At 53.9% G+C, this 17,995-nt stretch overlaps 1 protein-coding gene across 1 annotated transcript; it reads left to right on the top strand.

Annotated features, from left to right (window-relative positions):
• The first annotated feature begins 11,353 nt into the window (after positions 1-11,353).
• On the top strand, positions 11,354-17,985 carry SLC38A5 (solute carrier family 38 member 5). Its single transcript, XM_031945096.1, is given in 16 exon segments — positions 11,354-11,458; positions 12,010-12,078; positions 12,191-12,328; positions 13,251-13,414; positions 13,460-13,611; positions 13,717-14,005; positions 14,093-14,246; positions 15,556-15,769; positions 15,964-16,057; positions 16,060-16,162; positions 16,421-16,468; positions 16,625-16,725; positions 16,866-16,978; positions 17,099-17,243; positions 17,329-17,432; positions 17,571-17,985. Coding segments are annotated over 15 exon segments (1,992 nt in total). The 5' UTR covers positions 11,354-11,458; position 12,010; the 3' UTR covers positions 17,676-17,985.
• The last annotated feature ends 10 nt before the right edge of the window (positions 17,986-17,995 follow it).

Below are 17,995 nucleotides of genomic sequence, written 5' to 3'. Positions count from 1 at the left end.
TGAATGTGGCTGGAAATATGCGATTTTCACCTTTTTGTTTGTTTTTCTTTCCTGCAGGTTTTCCCCTTTTGTTTTGATTTTTCTTTCACTACATGACTAATAGGAAATATGTTTAAAATGATTATACGTGTATAACCTGTATCATGGTGCTTGCTGTCTTGGAGAGGAGAGAGGTAAAAGAGAGAGAGGAAAAACATTTTTTCTAAAGCAGGGATGTTTTATTCTTTGTAATTCCATTCCCTGTATTCGGTACAGAGACGGACACATTACGGGTACTCAATAAATGCTTCTTTTTTTTTTTTTTTTTTTTTAATTGTAGCTTTTTATTGACAGAACATATGCCCGGGTGATTTTTTTACAACACTCACTTCTGTTCCGACTTTTCCCCTCCCTCTCTCCACCCCCTCCCCCAGATGGCAAGCAGTCCTGTATATGTTAAATAGGTCACAGTATATCCTAGATACAATCTATGTGTGCAGGACCCAACAGTTCTCTTGTTGCTCAGGGAGAATTGGATTCAGAAGGTAGAAATAACTCGGGAAGAAAAACCCAAATGCAAGCAGTTTACACTCATTTCCCAGTGTGCTTTCTTTGGGTGTAGCTGCTTCTGTCCATCCTTGATCAACTGGAACTAAATTAGATCTTCTCTTTGTCAAAGAAATCCACTTCCATCAGAATACATGGAGAGAGAGAAAATTTGGAACTCAAAATCTCAGAAAAGTGAATGCTGAAAACTATCTTTACAGATAATTGGAATAATTCTATGAATAACATTAAACAGGGGAGAAAAAACCCACCAGAATATTTCTTCCTGGTTTTCCCCTCTCACTTTCTACCATGTGTTCATATACTTGTCTTCACTCATAACAACCCGAGGGCAGGGATTGTCTTGCTTGCTTTTATTTTTCACGTGGTAATCACTTACTAAGCTCTATTATCTATCAACGGGGAGGGAAAAAAAGGCATTTTATGGTTGCCTCTCACCAAAAGAGGAGCTTATTTAACAGAAATCCTTATTAGGCTCATTTAACTTTGCATTCATCTAATTAAAATATAGTTCAATGTATCAAAATTCAATTCCCACAAAGGCCACTGACCGCCAAGATTTCAAATTTCAGGGCCATACCGACATGCCCGTGCTTTAATATAGAGTTGGTAATGATTTGAATTAGAAAGCTCTTTTTATTTGTAGTACAGTAATTTCTTGATTTTTAGTTTCTATTTGCTTTAAAACATAGTTTTGACTACCCGGGAATTACACTAGTGGAAAACTAGCTGATAGAGATTGTCCTTTTCTGAAGGGCTCAGGGTGTAACTTCTCCCCTATTTCCTTTCAAGTCACTCAAAAATTCAGTCCATTGATTTGCTTTTTCTTGCCCCCACCTATCGTAAGACAGCATTTCTACGAAATGCTAAAACACTGTGGTTTATTTTATGACCTTACAAGCTTCTAAGCCATAAGAATTTCTTTTATAGTGTTTCCTTCTTTCATCCTACAAAATGTTTTATTTGTTCTGAAATCATCTGCAGCAAGTTCAGCTTTTCTCTCTCAAAGATATCAGTATTTTACCCTCATGTGGTTATATGCTCATTTTAATTTGATCTTTCATAACCTAAGCACCCTCTATGGAGTGTGCATACACTGGATTTATTCCTCTATCTTTTTTTTTTCGTTCTTAATATAGCTTAATATAATCTCATTTATACAATTTGAACTTATTTTCTTCAAACAATTGATTTGAACACAAATTACCTAACAATTGATTTCAGCTGCAGTAGTATCATTAAATTTCACTTACTTTCTGGGGTTTTCTGATTTCAAAACAAGTTTTCCTTTTTCCGGAAGCACTTTGGGGTTTACTTTCAATCTGGAAGTCCTAATCAGAACTTATTTGGTGCCTTCAGGTTAGTTTAAAATCAGTCAACAACAGAAGGGAAAATGAACCCCAATTCTATTTCTTCTTTTCTGAAGATGACCTAAAATGTCCTTCCTTCTAATAAGAAAAATTCTTTTCTTCAGTAAAAGTATCCCAACTTTAAATACAGTTCTTAATTATATCCTTATTCCATCCCAGCTTGATCTCCCCAAACTTCCAAGTTAGAGCTCCACTAGCTAAAACTTTTTCTGGCTGAGCAAATGTGTTTACTTTTTAAATTCCGGAGTTGTGGAATTATTGAAGTTCAAAAGAGTTTTATTCTAACTCCTCCTCTACTGTTTCCTAGGTTTTTCTTTTTTTTAAATACTTCCCCCAATTCCTGTTATATTGAATCTCTCCCGAACATATGTCATGACTAATAAGACTTAAAATTCGTAAGTAAAAAATAAAGGTTTAAAATGAAAGCTACAGAATCCCTAGGCATTTGAAAAGTCCCTTTTAAGGAAGAGGTGGTCTGTGAATTTTTTGCTTTTCATCAAACTTTCCAGAGTTTGCTAGTACCCCATAAGCTTATCAAAATGCTTTGTAAAGACATCCAGATTAGTCCCCAAATTTGGATTCCAATCATCAGTTTTTGTATGTTAGTTTTCAGGGAATTTCTAGATCTAGCTTTTATCTTAACACTCTCCAAAGTGATCTGGGTTGGAAACAGAGAGAAAAGAGCGATTTGTCTTTTCTTAAGACTTTTTAAAAAGTTTATATTTTTTACAAAGCATTTCTTTTGGTGGATTACAGCAACAGAAAAGCCCTAGGTACCTCCAGAGAGGGGATTGTGGGGACCGAATGTAGATCACAACATAGTATTTTCACCTTTTTTGTTGGGGTTTGCTTGGTTTTTGTCTTCTTTCTCAGTTTTTGTTATTTTTTTTCTTTTCTGATCTGATTTTTCTTGTGTAGCATGAGAACTGTGGAAATGTGTGGAGGAATTGCACATGGAATTTCCACAACATATCGGATTGCTTGCCGTCTAAGGGAGGGAGTGGAGGGAAGGGAGGGAGAAAAAAGGTTTGGAGCACAAGGTTTTGCAAGGGAGAAGGTTGGAAACTATCTTTGCATATGTTTTGAAAATAAAAAGCTATTATGAAAAAAAAAAAAAAAAGAAAACGAAAAGTCATAAGTAAAACATCTGTTGCCCGTGGGTTGGCACAAAGCACAGACAAAATGAACACATTTCTCATTCTCTTAAAGAGTTTCCTAATTGTATAAGGTCCCTTTCTATCTGAGGTAAAGAACCCCCTGATTCTACACTTGGTTTCCTTATTTACCAAACAGACACAGGAGAGTTGTTTTTTTATTACTATATAATAGCCTTTTATTTACAAGCTATATGCATGGGTATTTTTTCAGCATTGACAACTGCAATTTTTTGGACAATTCCAACTTTTCCCCTCCTTCCCCCTATCCCCTCCCCCCGATGGCAGGTTGACCAATACACGTTAAATATGTTGAAGTATAAGTGAAATACAATATATGTAGACATGTCCAGTTATTTTGCAGACACGGGAGATTTCGAGGTCAAGGTCTTGCCTCTCTCCTCTATAAAATATAGAACTCATGACCATCTTGGGGTTAGACTCCTCCAGTGAGCAGAAGAGAATTTTTCTTTTTCCTAATTAACTTAATGCTTCTAGAATCTTATCAGTAAAAAATGTCATTTAGTTACAATATAAAATTACTTGTCTAATTTGCCAATTGGGTTCACTCATTTAAAGTACATTTTGTACTAATAGATGGAAGAGCTAGATCGTTCCGTTCCTCTAGACTTTTTGCACAGGAAGAACACCCGAGAATGAGTAAAGTGAAATAATTTCTAATATGGTGAAGATTAGGGGGGGGGTTTAGCTCCGACTCAGTTTCCCCACTTTTAGGAGATTGCTCATAACTTTCTGAGAGGAATCAAAAGTTCTATACTTTGGCCAAAGCAGTGCCCTAAATGCTTAGTCTTCTCAAACCAAACTAACACAGCTTAATAGTTTTTTTTTGGGGCATCCCTGGACAGGGAGTCCATCTCTGTCTCAGTGGTATCTATCGGAATTGATGCCTGACCCTTAGAACTTCACCCCTCGGCTCCCAGGGGCATCTCCGACCAGGAACTGGGGAAGTTCCTCCATGGAGGAACTTCTGTTGACCAATCCCGAACAGATACTCCAGGTACCTGCCTTTTGTGAACAACCTTCCCCACATTCGATTACAAGACCCCCATGAGATCACAATGTAAGAAGTTTTGCTCTAGATGGTTCCTTACCCTTCTCACCCCTAGACTAATTTCAGAGAGAACTAATGACAAGAATGATTTGATTATTCCTTGTTGAGAAGACTTTAAAGGCAAAAAAATCTCTTTTAACTCTGCCAAGGAATTTTAAGATTAGCGAGGTGGCTAGCTGGGGGGAAAATGAGGGACTAGCAATTCTACCGAATCTCTAACAAAACGACAGTAAAGAAAACAAAGGAAAAAGAAAAAAGTTGCACATGTATATGTAGGTATGTATTTTATACATATTTTTATAAAAATGGACTTTTATGCTCTGGAGCTTGTAAATGTAGACAGATTAGTCCCAAATTCAAATAGTCCTTCTTAGGCCAATTGAGAACCTTTTTTTAAAAAGAAAATTAATTTAGGGTGATTCAAGGCAGAGTCCCCAGTTTTCAGCTTGCGGAGACTTGCCTCGGTCTCAGAATCTGGGTGCAGACGATGAGGGGAGTTCGACCTCCCGGGGCCTGTGTCCACGGGGGAGCCATTGGCAAAAATCCGTCCTGGTGTGTAGCTCCTTTTCTGACCCTTTGCCACAGGGCTGGCCTAAAGAGGTTGGGGTTCACGCCTTGTTGTCCCATCTGGGTTGCCAATAATGTGGAGTTAAAACTACAACAAAAGAAACTGAGGCAGAGCTCTAAGCCAACGGCACCTTTCTGATGAAATGGACTTCAGATCTGCCTTGGGCTCTGAGATGCCCCATTCCTCTAGGGCTTTATTTTGATAAGGTTCGATACCCGATTGCTAGAGGAGCTGCACAAAATACAGAATCTAATTGGTTGATAGACTTTGGGTTGAGGACCAAAAATAATGTGTCAGCCCAAAAATCACCACCAGGTTAATATATATATATATATATATATATATATATATATATATATATATATATTTATATATATATATATATCAGCAGGAGTGTCTCAGGTTGGGCAAAACATGGAGCATCTCCGCTGACTGAGTAGTCCAAAGATGGTCACCTGCTCATGTAATCTGGAGAAACAAAAATAAGTTAGAAAACTTGCTGTGTAATTGAGTCACCTCCATTACTCTGGGCTTAGTCACCATAGCAAAGAAAAACAAGGGTGGAGGGCCCCTGGTTGGCTTCCTAGGATTAAGGGAGCCAATTTACAATCCGGGGTTCACAGGTCTGGAACCCAATAGTCACTCCCCCTATGGAGTCATAGAAAACGGGTTCACCTTGATTGGGATAGAGTAGGGCTCCAAATGAAGCGTTCTGGCGTGTCTCAGTCTCCCGGTGGTCCACTGGGGGATGTGAACTTAGCCCAGCGCTCTCTTTTCCTTGCACGATGGGATTTGATTCTATCTCCCGGTGTGGCCCTGAGAAGCCTTAGGGGATGTTGGGAGATCCTGGTGGTCTCGGGTCTCTTTCAAAGAACGTCTGCCTCTGGCACCGCGCGCTGTTGGTCCTTTATTTCCGACTGCGTCTCCTGGTGTTTGGAACCTCAGTCCAACTCTGTGTAGTGACATACTCCGGGGACTAGCCCTTTCTCTGCCTCTTGTGAGACTTCCAGATCTTGTTTCTAATACCTGATTTCTGCGGCTCACACACCTGGCTTGTGTTCAGAGCTCTAGTTGCTGCTTGGTTGGCGAGAGTTGGTGACGCTTTCCCTGGCGCGGCTCCTCTCTTTGCCTCCACTTACTTCAGACCCGTTTCTGAAAGCTTTGGGCTGCCTCCGGTCTCATTCCGGATTGGTCAGAGGAGTTTCTTTCCATGTCTTTGGTGTTTTATTTGGTATTGATCTTTTTAGGTTCTTTTCAACTACAGGGGAATTGTGTGTGTGGGAGCTGGGCATCTCTGACCTGTCACATCATCCTCTTAACAGGACGTTTTATATATATATGTAAATAATATTTATTTAGTAGTAACGCTACCGTATCGATAGGCTACATTGGGAGGCCCAAGGAAGATTGCCAAGCTGTCGAGTATCCAACCAGGATAGAAAGACCTGGAGTCCATGAGGGGATTTATTGAGGGTACCGGGGATGGTTATTTTGAAGAAGGGAAGACTTCCTGTCCTTGAAGGCCATGTGCAAGTGGGATTATTAGCCTTGTTTTGCTCGGCCCCAGAGAGCACCACGAGTAGCCAGAGGGGGAAGCGCAGAGGTGCCCGTGTCAAGAGAAACATTTTGGATGTAAAGGAGAAGGAGCTTTACTTCGGGAATCCCTAAGGAGAGCCCAGATGACAGGAGGGATTTGGGGGCAAATGTCACACTAGGTGGGCCAAGTGTCCCATTCGGCGACTCTTTTGAGCGTCGCCACACATGCACACAGAAGGAAATTTAGCACAATTTGAGGAGCGTGAGATACTAACAGCTGAGTGGATTTAGAGAAGGGAATCAGGAAAGACTTGAAGGAAGAGAGAGAGAGAAGGTGTGGAGCTCTGGGGGCAGGGGGCTAGAGCTGGGATTGTGGACCTCTCCGGGAGGAGCCGGCTTCCCTCACCGGGGTGAACCCTAAGCCTGCGGGGACCTCACTGCCCAACTCCCCTCGTCCTTGGATCTGACGACTCCCTCTTCGGAAGGGCTTGTGCCTGAGCCATGTATACTTTTGAAGACAACACATGTGTGATTGTGTCAATGCAAAGGGATGACCCCTCAGGGGCTGAGAACAATCTAGCTTCCTTTTAAGGGAAGGACCTCGGCCCACCCGCTGGGATCAAACTCCTCGGGAGGAAGCAAGCCCTCAAGGGGGGAGCCTGGTCCCCATGCCGGTTCCTCTCCTCCCTTTCCCTGACCCCAGTCAGACCCAGAGCATTTCCCATTCCCACCCCCTTCCCTGAATCGCACAATTTAAACAGGTGAAAAAAAGAGAAAGGTTCCATGTGTCCGGTGATGGGAGAGTCCAAAGCGGGGGCTCTTCCATTGGTTATTTCCAGAGCCTCATTCTTCTCAGAGACAAAACACGGGGTGAGGGCCAAGGAAAGCAACACTGAAGAATGACCAAATGTAAGGAGAAAGGAGAGAGTCGGACACACAGAATCAGAGAGACACATGGGGAGGGGGGGAGACAGAGCTGGGGGACAGAGGTGGGAAAAGGCAGAAAGAATACAAAGAGAGTGGGGGGAAAGAGGAAGGCAAAGAGAGACAGAGTGAAGAGGGAAGACACGGGAGGTGGCCAGGGCAGTGCCTTGTCTGGCCCAATCCTAAGCAGCGCTCCAGGAGTTCTCCATCATCATCGTGCAGGTGGGGAGACTGAGACTTAAGGAAATTTGGGGCCTTGTCAAACCATGATTCTTTTAAAAAAACTTTTTCTTATTGACCAAAGATATGCGTGGGAAATTTTTCAACACCGACCCTTGCAAACATTTCGGTTCCAACTTTTCCCCTTCTTCCCCCCACCCCCTCCCCCGGATGGCAGGCGGTCCCATACACCAAACCATGATCCAGACCGGCGTGTGTCAGGGGTGGGACTCGACCTCGGGGCTTCCTGTGTCTTTGTCCACCACAGTTATATTGTTCCGTTAGACCTCAGTACCAAGGCGAGGAATCACCGGTTGGCAAAAACCACGGGGAGGACTGAAAGCGGTCTGGCAGAAGTGAAACGTAGAACAGCGTTTCACATGGCACAATAAACTCCAGATAGATGGAGACCTAGTCACGTATAAGTCACATCGTGAATAAATCATAAGCACAGAATCAGGCTCCTTCGGCAACTCTGGCCCACCAGGGAATGTGCAAGGATCACAGAAGACAAAAGGGACAGTTTGGATCATGGAAAATTGTATGTGTTTTTGCACAAATAAACCCAATGCAGTAATTAGGAGGGAGGGAGGGAGGGAGGGAGGGAAATCTCTGCCACAGTTTTCTCTTTTTTTTTTTTTTTTTTTTTTTTTATTTAATAGCCTTTTATTTACAGGATTTATACATGGGTAACTTTACAGCATTAACAATTGCCAAACCTCTTGTTCCAATTTTTCACCTCTTACCCCCCCCACCCCCTCCCCTAGATGTCTGCCACAGTTTTCTCAAAGATGATTCCAACGTACGAGGACAAGAGCCATTTCATGATAGATAAATGGTCACAAGGCCCTTGGCAAAGGAAGAAAGCCAAGACTTGATTTGATTTGATTGAAGCTTTTTATTTTCCAAACATGCAAGGATAATTTTTCAACATGGCCCCTTGCAAAACCTTGCGTTCCAAATTTTCCCCTCCTTGCCTCCCCTAGATGGTGGGTAATCCAAAATCCGACCAATGAAGGGGCTTTCCATCCATTAGAGAATGACTGAAAATATAATGGAGGTTATTGTACCATAAGAAAAGACAGAACGGACAGTTACGCGTCACAGAGAAAGCTAAGGAAACGAGGTCTTCAGAGAATAACGTTAGCGGAGCCTGGACAGCGGTTGATACCCTAACAATAGGAATCTGAATACTCAACTTCCCCCCTCCTCCCAAACACACACACACACTCTGACTTTGCTTCTTTTCCCAGAATCCTCAGGGTTATCCTGATGGCTTTGGTTGCTAGTACTTTGCTTATCTACATGCTTCCCTTAATTTGTCAAGCCAAATGTAAGCTTTTAGAAAAAGTTCTTTCCTCAGATGGCCTGGTAGCAATGATTGGTACAAATTACCCCCCCCCAAAAAAAAAAAAAGCTTAGATGCACTTTCCCCAAAATAGCGTTGATGGGAAGGCTCTTTGGAAAGTGCTCTGGTGCGTGAGGTCTGTATGTAGAGAATACTTGTACCAGACAGTTGCCTCCCAACCCCGGGTATCAGAAAGACTGTCTCCTCTTCCCACGTCCCGTCTCCATCTGCGTGCGGGGCCCTTTGCTCGTGGTCAGCCGTGCCCTTTCCTACTGGCTCAGAAGTGGGAGCGCCGGTGGTGGGATGTGAAGTTCCTTCTGGGTTGACTCCAAAGTTCCCCAGGCCCATAAGTCCTTGCAAAATGATTAGTTGGGAGTTTATAGGAAGAGGCTTTAACGTCTGGTTGACTTTGTGGATCGATTCATGGGAGTGGGAGCGATCCCGCCAGCTGCAGCAGCCAGTTCCCCAAGGAAAGGGAGGAGGTGGCGCGGCCGGGAGCCTCAAACTGCCACCATGTTCTGAGCTCGCCGGAGATAGCCTAGGACCCCAAGTCTGAGAGCCGGGGCCCTCAACTCCAACTACTGGGCCTGCTTCCAGGCTAGCCTTCAGGGAGAGGAAGGGCCCACTTTCTTAATCACCCTCATGCCAACTGCTCCCGGCCAGCAGCAGGCAGATGAGCATCCCGAGCCTGGAGGGGCAGGGCTCCTGGCCCCATCTCCACCCCCCACTCTGCCGGGCCCTCCCTCACGGATGCATCCCTCCTGCTTAGAGGCATGCCAGTCTCCTCTCCCATTAGTCACCATATCCACTTTGTCTCCTTTATCTTCCAGGTCCGTTTCTTATATTTTTGTCTATTTTTTTCAGTCTTTTGAGTTCATCTATATCTTATCTATCTAGTTATATCGTTTAATCTTTTTCAGGGGCAACCAGTTCCTACCACAATGCGTAGAGCAGCAGGCCTAGTCAGGAAGTTCCACTCTAGCCTCAGACACTAGCTGTGTGACCCTGGGCAAGTCACTTAACTGCCTCAATTCCGTGTCGGTGTGGGGTTCCCATCCTGGTGCACGCCCTTATCCTTAAAAAACAACCAAACAACCACCCACCCTTTGGTTTGGGCATCTGGGCCATCCCGGCTTTTGTTCATGTCTCCTCTCTCTTCTACCCAGACTCCTCTGCAAAGGCTCTCTGCCCACTGGCTCCCCTTGCTCACATCCCGCACCGGCCACTTCTCAGCCCTTTGCCTTCTGGCCTCCCACGGCCCCCTCGGAGAACGGGAGACTCTTAATGGCTAAATGCAAAGTACTTTTCCCAGCCTCAACTTCTTGCCTCTGTGGCCCTCAATCCTATTGACTGCCCCCCCTCGTGTTGCCCTCCCTTTTGGGGGGTTTCAGGCCATTGAAGTGCCCTGCTTTTCCTCGTAGCTTTTTCTGTTCCAGGCCAGCCCCCAGTCCCCGGGGTGGATCCTCCTCTTGTCTCTTGCTGTATTTCCCGGGCTCCCCTGGGCTTCCACGTCTGTCTTTTGTACTCCAGGCCCCATCCCCAGGGCCGGACTCCCCACCCCGGATTCCCCGCTAGATCTCAGCTGCACTTGGCCCAATATAGCCGTGCTCTTGGCCTCTGCCCCCTCCCCTATGGTTTGGGGGGTGACCCCGGTTCCCCCGTCAGCCAGCTTTACATCCAGTTTGCTTCTCCTCGAAGGGGACGATTTCTCCCCGTGCCTTTGCCATTTCCTTCTGGAGACTCGACCTTTCCCCGAATCCCCCGGCTTGGGGAGAGGTAGCAAGTGGGGTCCCCCCACGCCCCTCCCCCCCACAACCAGGCCGTCTGCTTTTCCTAGCCTTGCTGGGCACAAGCCAACTCTGGCTCTTTCCCTTTTGAAGGCTGGGAGGCTTCAAAGTGGGCAGAGGGACTGGGAGGCCACAAGGACCCGGCAGCCCCTAAGTGGCATCCGAGGGATGCCCTTGGGCTCTTTCCCTTCTTTCCATCAAAGGACCCGGTTTCCTCCAGTGTGGGGCAAGCTAGGGCCGGGCCTTGGAGCCATTGCTGCTCAGCTCTGGCTCCACAAACTCCCCTGGTCCGTGCCCCCCCCCCCCGCCCCTGGCGGACGAGGGCCGGGAGCCTGAGCCCGGAGCCGGGGTTGCCCGGACAACAGGGCTGCTCTTTGGGGGGCATCCCAGAGACCCCTGGGAAGCGGGAGCAGTGTGGGAGGGAGAGCTTGGCGTGGTCCCTGGGGCCCTGGAGGCCCACGCAAGAACCCGGCCCGGATGGGGGTGCCTGTGGACTCAAATGGAGGCTGGCCTGGGAAGGCCAGGAGTCACTGCGATTGAGGGGAAAAGGGGAGCTTGGCAGCCAGGGCAAGAGACAAGGGCCAGGGTGGGCAAGCGCCGGCGGTGCAGTGGGCAGGGCTCCCCGAGGCAGCCCCGGAATTGCCGGGGTGCTGCTGAGGGGATGGGGGTTGGAGGGCGGAAGGAGCCCGGGGTGAGGGAGGGGCCCCGGGGAGGGGCGGGCTGGGGGGCCAGGAAGGAGGGAAACTGAACTGCAGCCCCAAGAGAAAACGCGGGCTCCTGGGGCCGGGGGCGGGGCGCCCATGGGGCCGGGGGCGGGGCCGGGCCGCTGGCGGGAGGAGGAGGCCGAGGAGGCGGGAGAGGCTGAGGAGTCGGCGGCTGAGCCCCCTGGCAGCTAGCAGGCAGACGTCCGCAGCCGAGCCCCAGGGAAGCCAGGGTTAGCGAGCGGGCGGCCCGGGTGGGATGCGCCCGACCGGCCGTGCCCCCCCCAGCGCGGGCCCCCCCATGGGCCTGTCCTCCCCCCTTCTGGGGTCCTCGCCCCCACCCCTCTGGGCCCCCCCCCCATGCTTGTGGCGCTGCTCCCCTCCCCTCGCGAGCCTTTCCCAGCTAGCCCTTCCTCGACGACAGGCACGGGGCTAGTACCCAGAGCCTGAAAGGAAAAAATGGAACTGTGCCCCCCCCACCCCCGGTCCTCCCAGTTTCCTCCCTGGCCCCCCAGCTCCATTCTGTCTGTCCCCCCCCTTTCCTCCGTTCACTATCTCCCGGTGGCCTCCATCCCTGTCAGGAGATCCCATCAGCCCCTGGGCACATGCTCCTGGCCATGCTAAGGGAAGGGGCCATGTGCGAGAGCTGGGGTGCGCATGGGGTGGGGAGGAAAGTCCCCGGAGAGCCCGCCTAGTCTGGAAGGAGAGTGGGGCCCCGGGGGACTCCTTTCTGCCCTTGTTGCCCAGAGCCTCGGCCCGTGCCCAGCCACCTTCTCTCCTTCAGGATGGAACTCGTGATGGGGGAGCCTAGGATGAATGGCCTGGTCCCCAGGGGCCCCCCGGAGCCCGAGCAGTAAGTAGGGGACTGGTTGGAGGGACTGGCCACGGGGAGGGGGGGAAGGTGGGCCACGGGTGCCAGCTCCAGGTCACCCAGGAAGCCTCAGCCCATCACTTTGCCCCTCCAGGTCCCAGGCCGAGCTTGCCGGCTTCCTGCCCCGGCCTCCTCTAGGCAAACAGGCTGTGCAGTTCTCGGATGTGAGTGCCCCAGTGGCCCCCCATGAGTGCCCCAGCCCCCTGTATGTGAGTGCCCTGGAGCCCTGGATGTGAGTGCCCTGGAGCCCTGTATGTGAGTGCCCTGGAGCCCTGGATGTGAGTGCCCCAGTGGCCCCCCCCATGAGTGCCCCAGTGCCCTGTATGTAAATGCGCTGGAGCCCTGTATGTGAGTGCCCCAGCCCCTGGATGTGAGTGCCCCCAGCCCCTGGATGTGAGTGCCCTGGAGCCCTGGATGTGAGTGTCCCAGAGCCTTGGATGTGAGTGCCCCAGTGGCCCCCCCCATGAGTGCCCCAGCCCCCTGGATGTGAGTGCTCTGGGCCCTGTATGGTGCCCCAGCCCCTGGATGCAGTGCCCCAGCCCCCTGTAGGTGAGTGCCCCCAGAGCCTTGGATGTGAGTGCCCCAGTGGCCTCCCCCATGAGTGCCCCAGTGCCCTGTATGTGAATGCCCTGGAGCCCTGTATGTGAGTGCTCTGGAGCCCTGTATGTGAGTGCCCCAGTGGCCTCCCCATGAGTGGCCCAGCCCCCTGGATGTGAGTGCTCTGGAGCCCTGTATGTGAGTACCCCAGTGGCCTCCCCCATGAGTGCCCCAGTGCCCTGTATGTGAGTGCCCTGGAGCCCTGTATGTGAGTGCTCTGGAGCCCTGTATGTGAGTGCCCCAGCCCCCTGGATGTGAGTGCCCCAGCCCCCTGTATGTGAGTGCCCTGGAGCCCTGGATGTGGTGCCCTGGGCCCTGGATGTGAGGTGCCCCAGTGGCCCCCATGGTGCCCCAGTGCCCTGTGTAGTAAATGCGCTGGGCCCTGTATGTGAGTGCCCCAGCCCCTGGATGTGAGTGCCCCAGCCCCCTGGATGTGAGTGCCCTGGAGCCCTGGATGTGAGTGTCCCAGAGCCTTGGATGTGAGTGCCCCAGTGGCCCCCCCCATGGTGCCCGGCCCCTGGATGGGTGCCTCTGGGGCCCTGTTGTGGGTGCCCCAGCCCCTGGATGTGGGTGCCCCAGTGGCCCCCCATGGGTGCAAGCCCCTGGATGTGGGTGCCCTGGGCCCTGTGTAGGGTGCCCCAGGTGCCCCCCCGTGAGTGCCCCAGCCCCCTGGATGTGAGTGCCCTGGAGCCCTGGATGTGGGTGCTCTGGAGCCCTGGATGTGAGTGCCCCAGTGCCCCCCCATGAGTGCCCTAGCTCCCTGTAGGTGAGTGCCCCAGAGCCTTGGATGTGGAGTGCCCAGTGGCCTCCCCATGGGTGCCCCAGTGCCCTGATGTGGTGCCCTGGGCCCTGTGTGGGGTGCCCCAGTGGCCGCCCCATGGGTGCCCCAGTGCCCTTGTGGAGTGCCCTGGGCCCTGTGTGAGTGCTCCGGGCCCTTGTGGGTGCAGTGGCCTCCCCCATGAGTGGCCCAGCCCCCCTGGATGTGGGTGCTCTGGGCCCTGTATGTGATATGGCCTCCCCAAGGTGCCCCAGTGCCCTGTTGTGGTGCCCGGGGCCCCTTGTGGGTGCTCTGGACCCTGGTTGGGTGCTCGGGCCCTGGATTTGTGCCCCAGCCCCTGGATGGAGGGTGCCCGGGGCCCTGGTTTGGTGTCCCCAGGGGATGAGGTGCCCCAGTGGCCCCCCCATGGTGCCCCAGCCCCTGGATGGGTGCTCTGGGGCCCTGTTGTGGGTGCCCCAGCCCCTGGATGTGGTGCCCCAGGTGGCCCCCCCCAGGTGCCCCAGCCCCTGGTGGAGGTGCCCTGGAGCCCTGGATGTAGGTGCTCGGAGCCCTGGATGTGAGTCCCCCAGTGCCCCCCATGGTCCCCTAGCTCCCTGTGGGTGGGCCCTCCGGGCCCTGTAGGTCTCTGGGCCCGGGAAGTCCCAGTGGCCTCCCCGGGTCCCCAGCCCCCGGATGTGGGTCCCCAGTGGCCTCCCCATGATGCCCACCCCGGATGGAGTGCTCTGGAGCTGTTGTGGCCCCTGGGCCCCCCCATGGTGCTGGCCCCTGGATGGGGGTGGGTGGCCCCCCGGGCCCCAGGTTGTTGGGGCCTGGTGAGGGTTGCCCCCATGGCCCCCCCCCATGGGGGCCCCCCGCCCCCTGGATGACCCGGGCCCCTGGATGGGGGTTTCGGGCCCGGTGGGGGTTGCCCCAGTGCCCCCCCAGGTTGGTAGGGGTTTGGGTTGCCCCCGGGCCCGGATGGGGGCCCCGGGTGGGGCCCCCAGGGTGTGGGGGAGGATGGGCCCCCTGGTGGGGGTGCCCCCAGGGGTTTCCCCAGGGGTTGCCCCCAGGGTGGGGGTTGGGGCCCTGGAGGGGGTTGGTCCAGGGGACCCCGTGGGGGTTGCCCAGGTGGGCCCAGGTGGCCCCTATGTGGGGTTGGCTTGGACCCGTGGGGGTTTGGACCCCTGTCCCAGTCCCCTATTTTTGGTTCTTTTCCTGTCCATTTGGTTTGGGGGAGTTTGGCTGTGTTTCCCTTCGGGCCGATTATGGGGGTCTGGGGGTTTATTTATGTCCACACGGGGTTGTGGGTTGATGGGGTTGGGGGGTTGGGTTTCTGGGGGTTTTTTTGGGGTTTTTTCCCAGGGTTCCGGATGGGGTTCTTCGGTATTAACCCCGTGGTGGGGGTTGGTGGGTCCTCTATAAAAGGGTCCCTGGCCCTTTGGTTCCCTGGTCCCCCATGGGCCCCCGCCCTCCGGGGTCCGGTCGGGGATGGGTTGGGGTTTGGGAGTCGGGACGTGGCGGGGGTCTCTGTACTCGGGGGGTTTTGGGGGGGGGTTGGGGGCGGTGGGGTTGGTCGGTGGACGGGCGGGGCCCCCCTCCCTTTGCCCTGTTTACGCCGGGATCCTTATTCCGGGGGCCCCGGTTTTTGGGGACTTTGGACGGGGAACCCGGACCCCGGTTGGTTGGGGTTGGCGGTGGTGGCCCTGGACCGTTGGCGTGGGACCGGTACGGTTTCCCCTGGGGGCGGGGGCCCCCGGGGGCCAGGTGGGGTTTATCCCGGAAAACCGGGTTCGTTTTCTGGGGGCCGAGGGGCCGGGTTCGGGGCCCCCTGGTCTGGGACGCGGGCCCCGGGAGGGGGTGTCCGGGGGTGGGTTGGGGGGTTGGCTCTGGGGCGGGGTCCTGGGGTTCCCTCTGGTGGGGGTTCCCGGGGCTCCCCCCCTGGCGTCGGGTCGTTTGGGGGGGGGGATCGGGGTGGGGAGGGGGGGAGGGTTGGGTTTGGGTGGTTGGGTTTGGGACGGGTCCCATTTGGTTTTTTGGTTCCCCCGGCCCGTCTGTCGGACCCTGGAGGGTTCCCCCCCCCCGGTTTGGCTGACTCCCGCTGCCAGGGGGCCCACCACAGTCCCGGCCAGGGGCACCCGCCCCGTCGACCGGGTGTTGCCTTGCCCTGTCCACCCAGGGGGCTGGGGCTTTTGCGGCCAGAGCAGCCTCAGCTCCATACCCCCGCTCCAGCCCCTGGTTTTGGACGGCAAGTTCTCATGTCCTGGCCGGTTGGTCGTCCTGCCGGCCCTCGGCCTTGAGCGAGGAAACATCGCCTCTGGGGTGGGGGAGGAGAGGGATGCCAAGGGAGGGGGATTGGACCATAGGACTCCCCCCAGTCTAACCATTCCCCTGTGTGTGTCCCCGTCCCTGCCCTGCACAGGGTACCTGGGCTACACCAGCGGCCTCTCCCTCACCTGCTGGTCCTTTTTCCTTTGAGTTCGAGGGCCGGTGGGGGATGAATGGGGTGGGGGGGCTTGGGGAGAGGCTTGGGCTGGGCTGGCCTCACCCTGCGTGGCTCTGCTCCCGCCTCCTGGCAGGTGATCTACAAGAAGTTCTCCATGGAGTGCCCCTGACCAGTGGGAACTGGACCACAGGGCCTGCCCAGGACCTCAATGACACCTGCGAGGTCCAGTTTTTTCCCAAACTCCAGGTCAGGCCTGTTATTGCCCCCGCCCCCACTCCCCCTTCTCCACCCTACTGCCTAACATGGGCGCTAATCCCGTCCCTTTTAGGTCGGGTCGAAACAGGGGTCCGAAAGGAGGAGGGGATGCTTCGGGACCCCAGGAGACTTGCCCATTCCAAGCTCAGCCCTGGTGAAGGGCCGGGGCCAAGAAAGTCTTTTGGAGGGGGTTTGGAAAATGTGGGGGACAATGACAATCCCTGGTGGTTGGCCCCCCTGTTTTCCCCAGACACACCATCCCATCCTGGTTTGTTCGTCTGCCACCCAGAAGTCCTCCCCATTTACACAGAGCTGCGCAGGTACGGAGGGACGTCACAGTGGGAGGCCGGGGAGGGGGGCGGGGACCAGGTCCGGGACAATGGTGGGCCCCGGGATCGGGGATCGAGGAGCCGGGGCGAGAGGATGCGGGTGGGGGGCCCCACATGGGGACCATGCCTTTTCTCTGTCGCCTCCAGACCGTCCCAGCGCCGGATGCAGGCCGTGGCAAACATGTCCATTGGGGCAATGTTTCTTATGTATGGGCTGACGGCAACGTTCGGTTACCTCACCTTCTTTGGTGAGAGGAGCAAGGAGGTCCTGGGATGGGAAGACGGGGAGGCTAGAGGGGGACTGGGAGGCTGGAGGGGGGCTGGCTTCTGCCCCAGGTTGACATCTGTGCGTGTCCACATGTACATGTGCGCATGCCCGCCTTCCCAGGCCATGTAGAGGCGGAGATGCTACATATGTACAGTCAGGACCTGCTGATCCTCTGCGTGAGACTGGCGGTGCTCATGGCGGTCACCCTCACCATCCCGGTCGTCCTCTTCCCGGTGGGTGAGCCTGGACGGGGCGAGGAGGCAGGGCCTGGGGAGGAGGCCAGAGGCGGCCCGGGGAGGAGGCCGGAAGCGGCTGGGTCATCTGTGACCCTGGTGCTGTCTGCCCACCTCCAGATCCGCCGAGCTATCCAGCAGCTCCTGTTCCCAACCAAAGCCTTCAGCTGGACCCGGCACGGCACCATAGCCCTTGTGCTCCTCGCCTTGGTCAATGTTCTGGTCATATTCGTGCCCGACATCCGGGACATCTTTGGAGTCATTGGTCAGTCTTCTTTCTCAAACCCCCTCCCCCCCTGCCGACCACCATCTCCACGGGCCCACTGTGACCGTCTTTTCCTTCCTCCCAGGAGCCACCTCGGCCCCCAGCCTCATCTTCATCCTCCCTAGTATTTTCTACATCCGAATCATCCCAAGGGAACGAGAGGCCTTGACATCTCGCCCCAAGCTCCAGGTGTGTGGGCTCATCAAAGAGTAGAGATCAGGAAGCTGAGTGGGGGGGGGGGGGGAGTGTGAGCAGAGCAAGGAGCGGGGGCTGGGGAAAGGAGGGAGAAGCCCCCAGCTGCACTGAGCCCTTCTTCTCCTCCCACAGGCCACCGCCTTCACGGCTCTGGGCGTCGTGATCATGGCCATGAGCTTGGGCTTCATCTTCACCGACTGGGCAGTGACCGGCCAGAGCAGGGGGACGGGCCACTGAGCCAGAGGCCCAGCCGGGGCTCCCCCACCTCAGCCACCGTGTGCTCCGACCACCCCCGGCTGCGCGGGGAGTATTTGTGTGTTTGGGCGGCGGGCCGGGGAGGGAGAGGGCCCCTGGGGCTCCGAACAATCAGCCTGCCTTCCAGAGGAAGGGCCGGGCTGGGCTGGGCTCTCTCTCCCCGTGGGGATCAAAGTCCCGGGAGGAAGGGGAGCCCCGGCCTGGGGTCTGTGGGCCACCCGCCATGGGAAGGAGATCGACTTGGCTTCACCTTTGAGAAAATGCAAAGAATAAAGAGAGTCTGGGGAGCTTGGCTCTTGGGT

Source organism: Sarcophilus harrisii, chromosome X (assembly GCF_902635505.1).
Source record: "Sarcophilus harrisii chromosome X, mSarHar1.11, whole genome shotgun sequence".
NCBI classification, from domain to species: Eukaryota; Metazoa; Chordata; class Mammalia; order Dasyuromorphia; family Dasyuridae; genus Sarcophilus; species Sarcophilus harrisii.
Note: the sequence above shows the minus strand (reverse complement) of the source record. Positions and strands in the feature narration are given on the sequence as shown.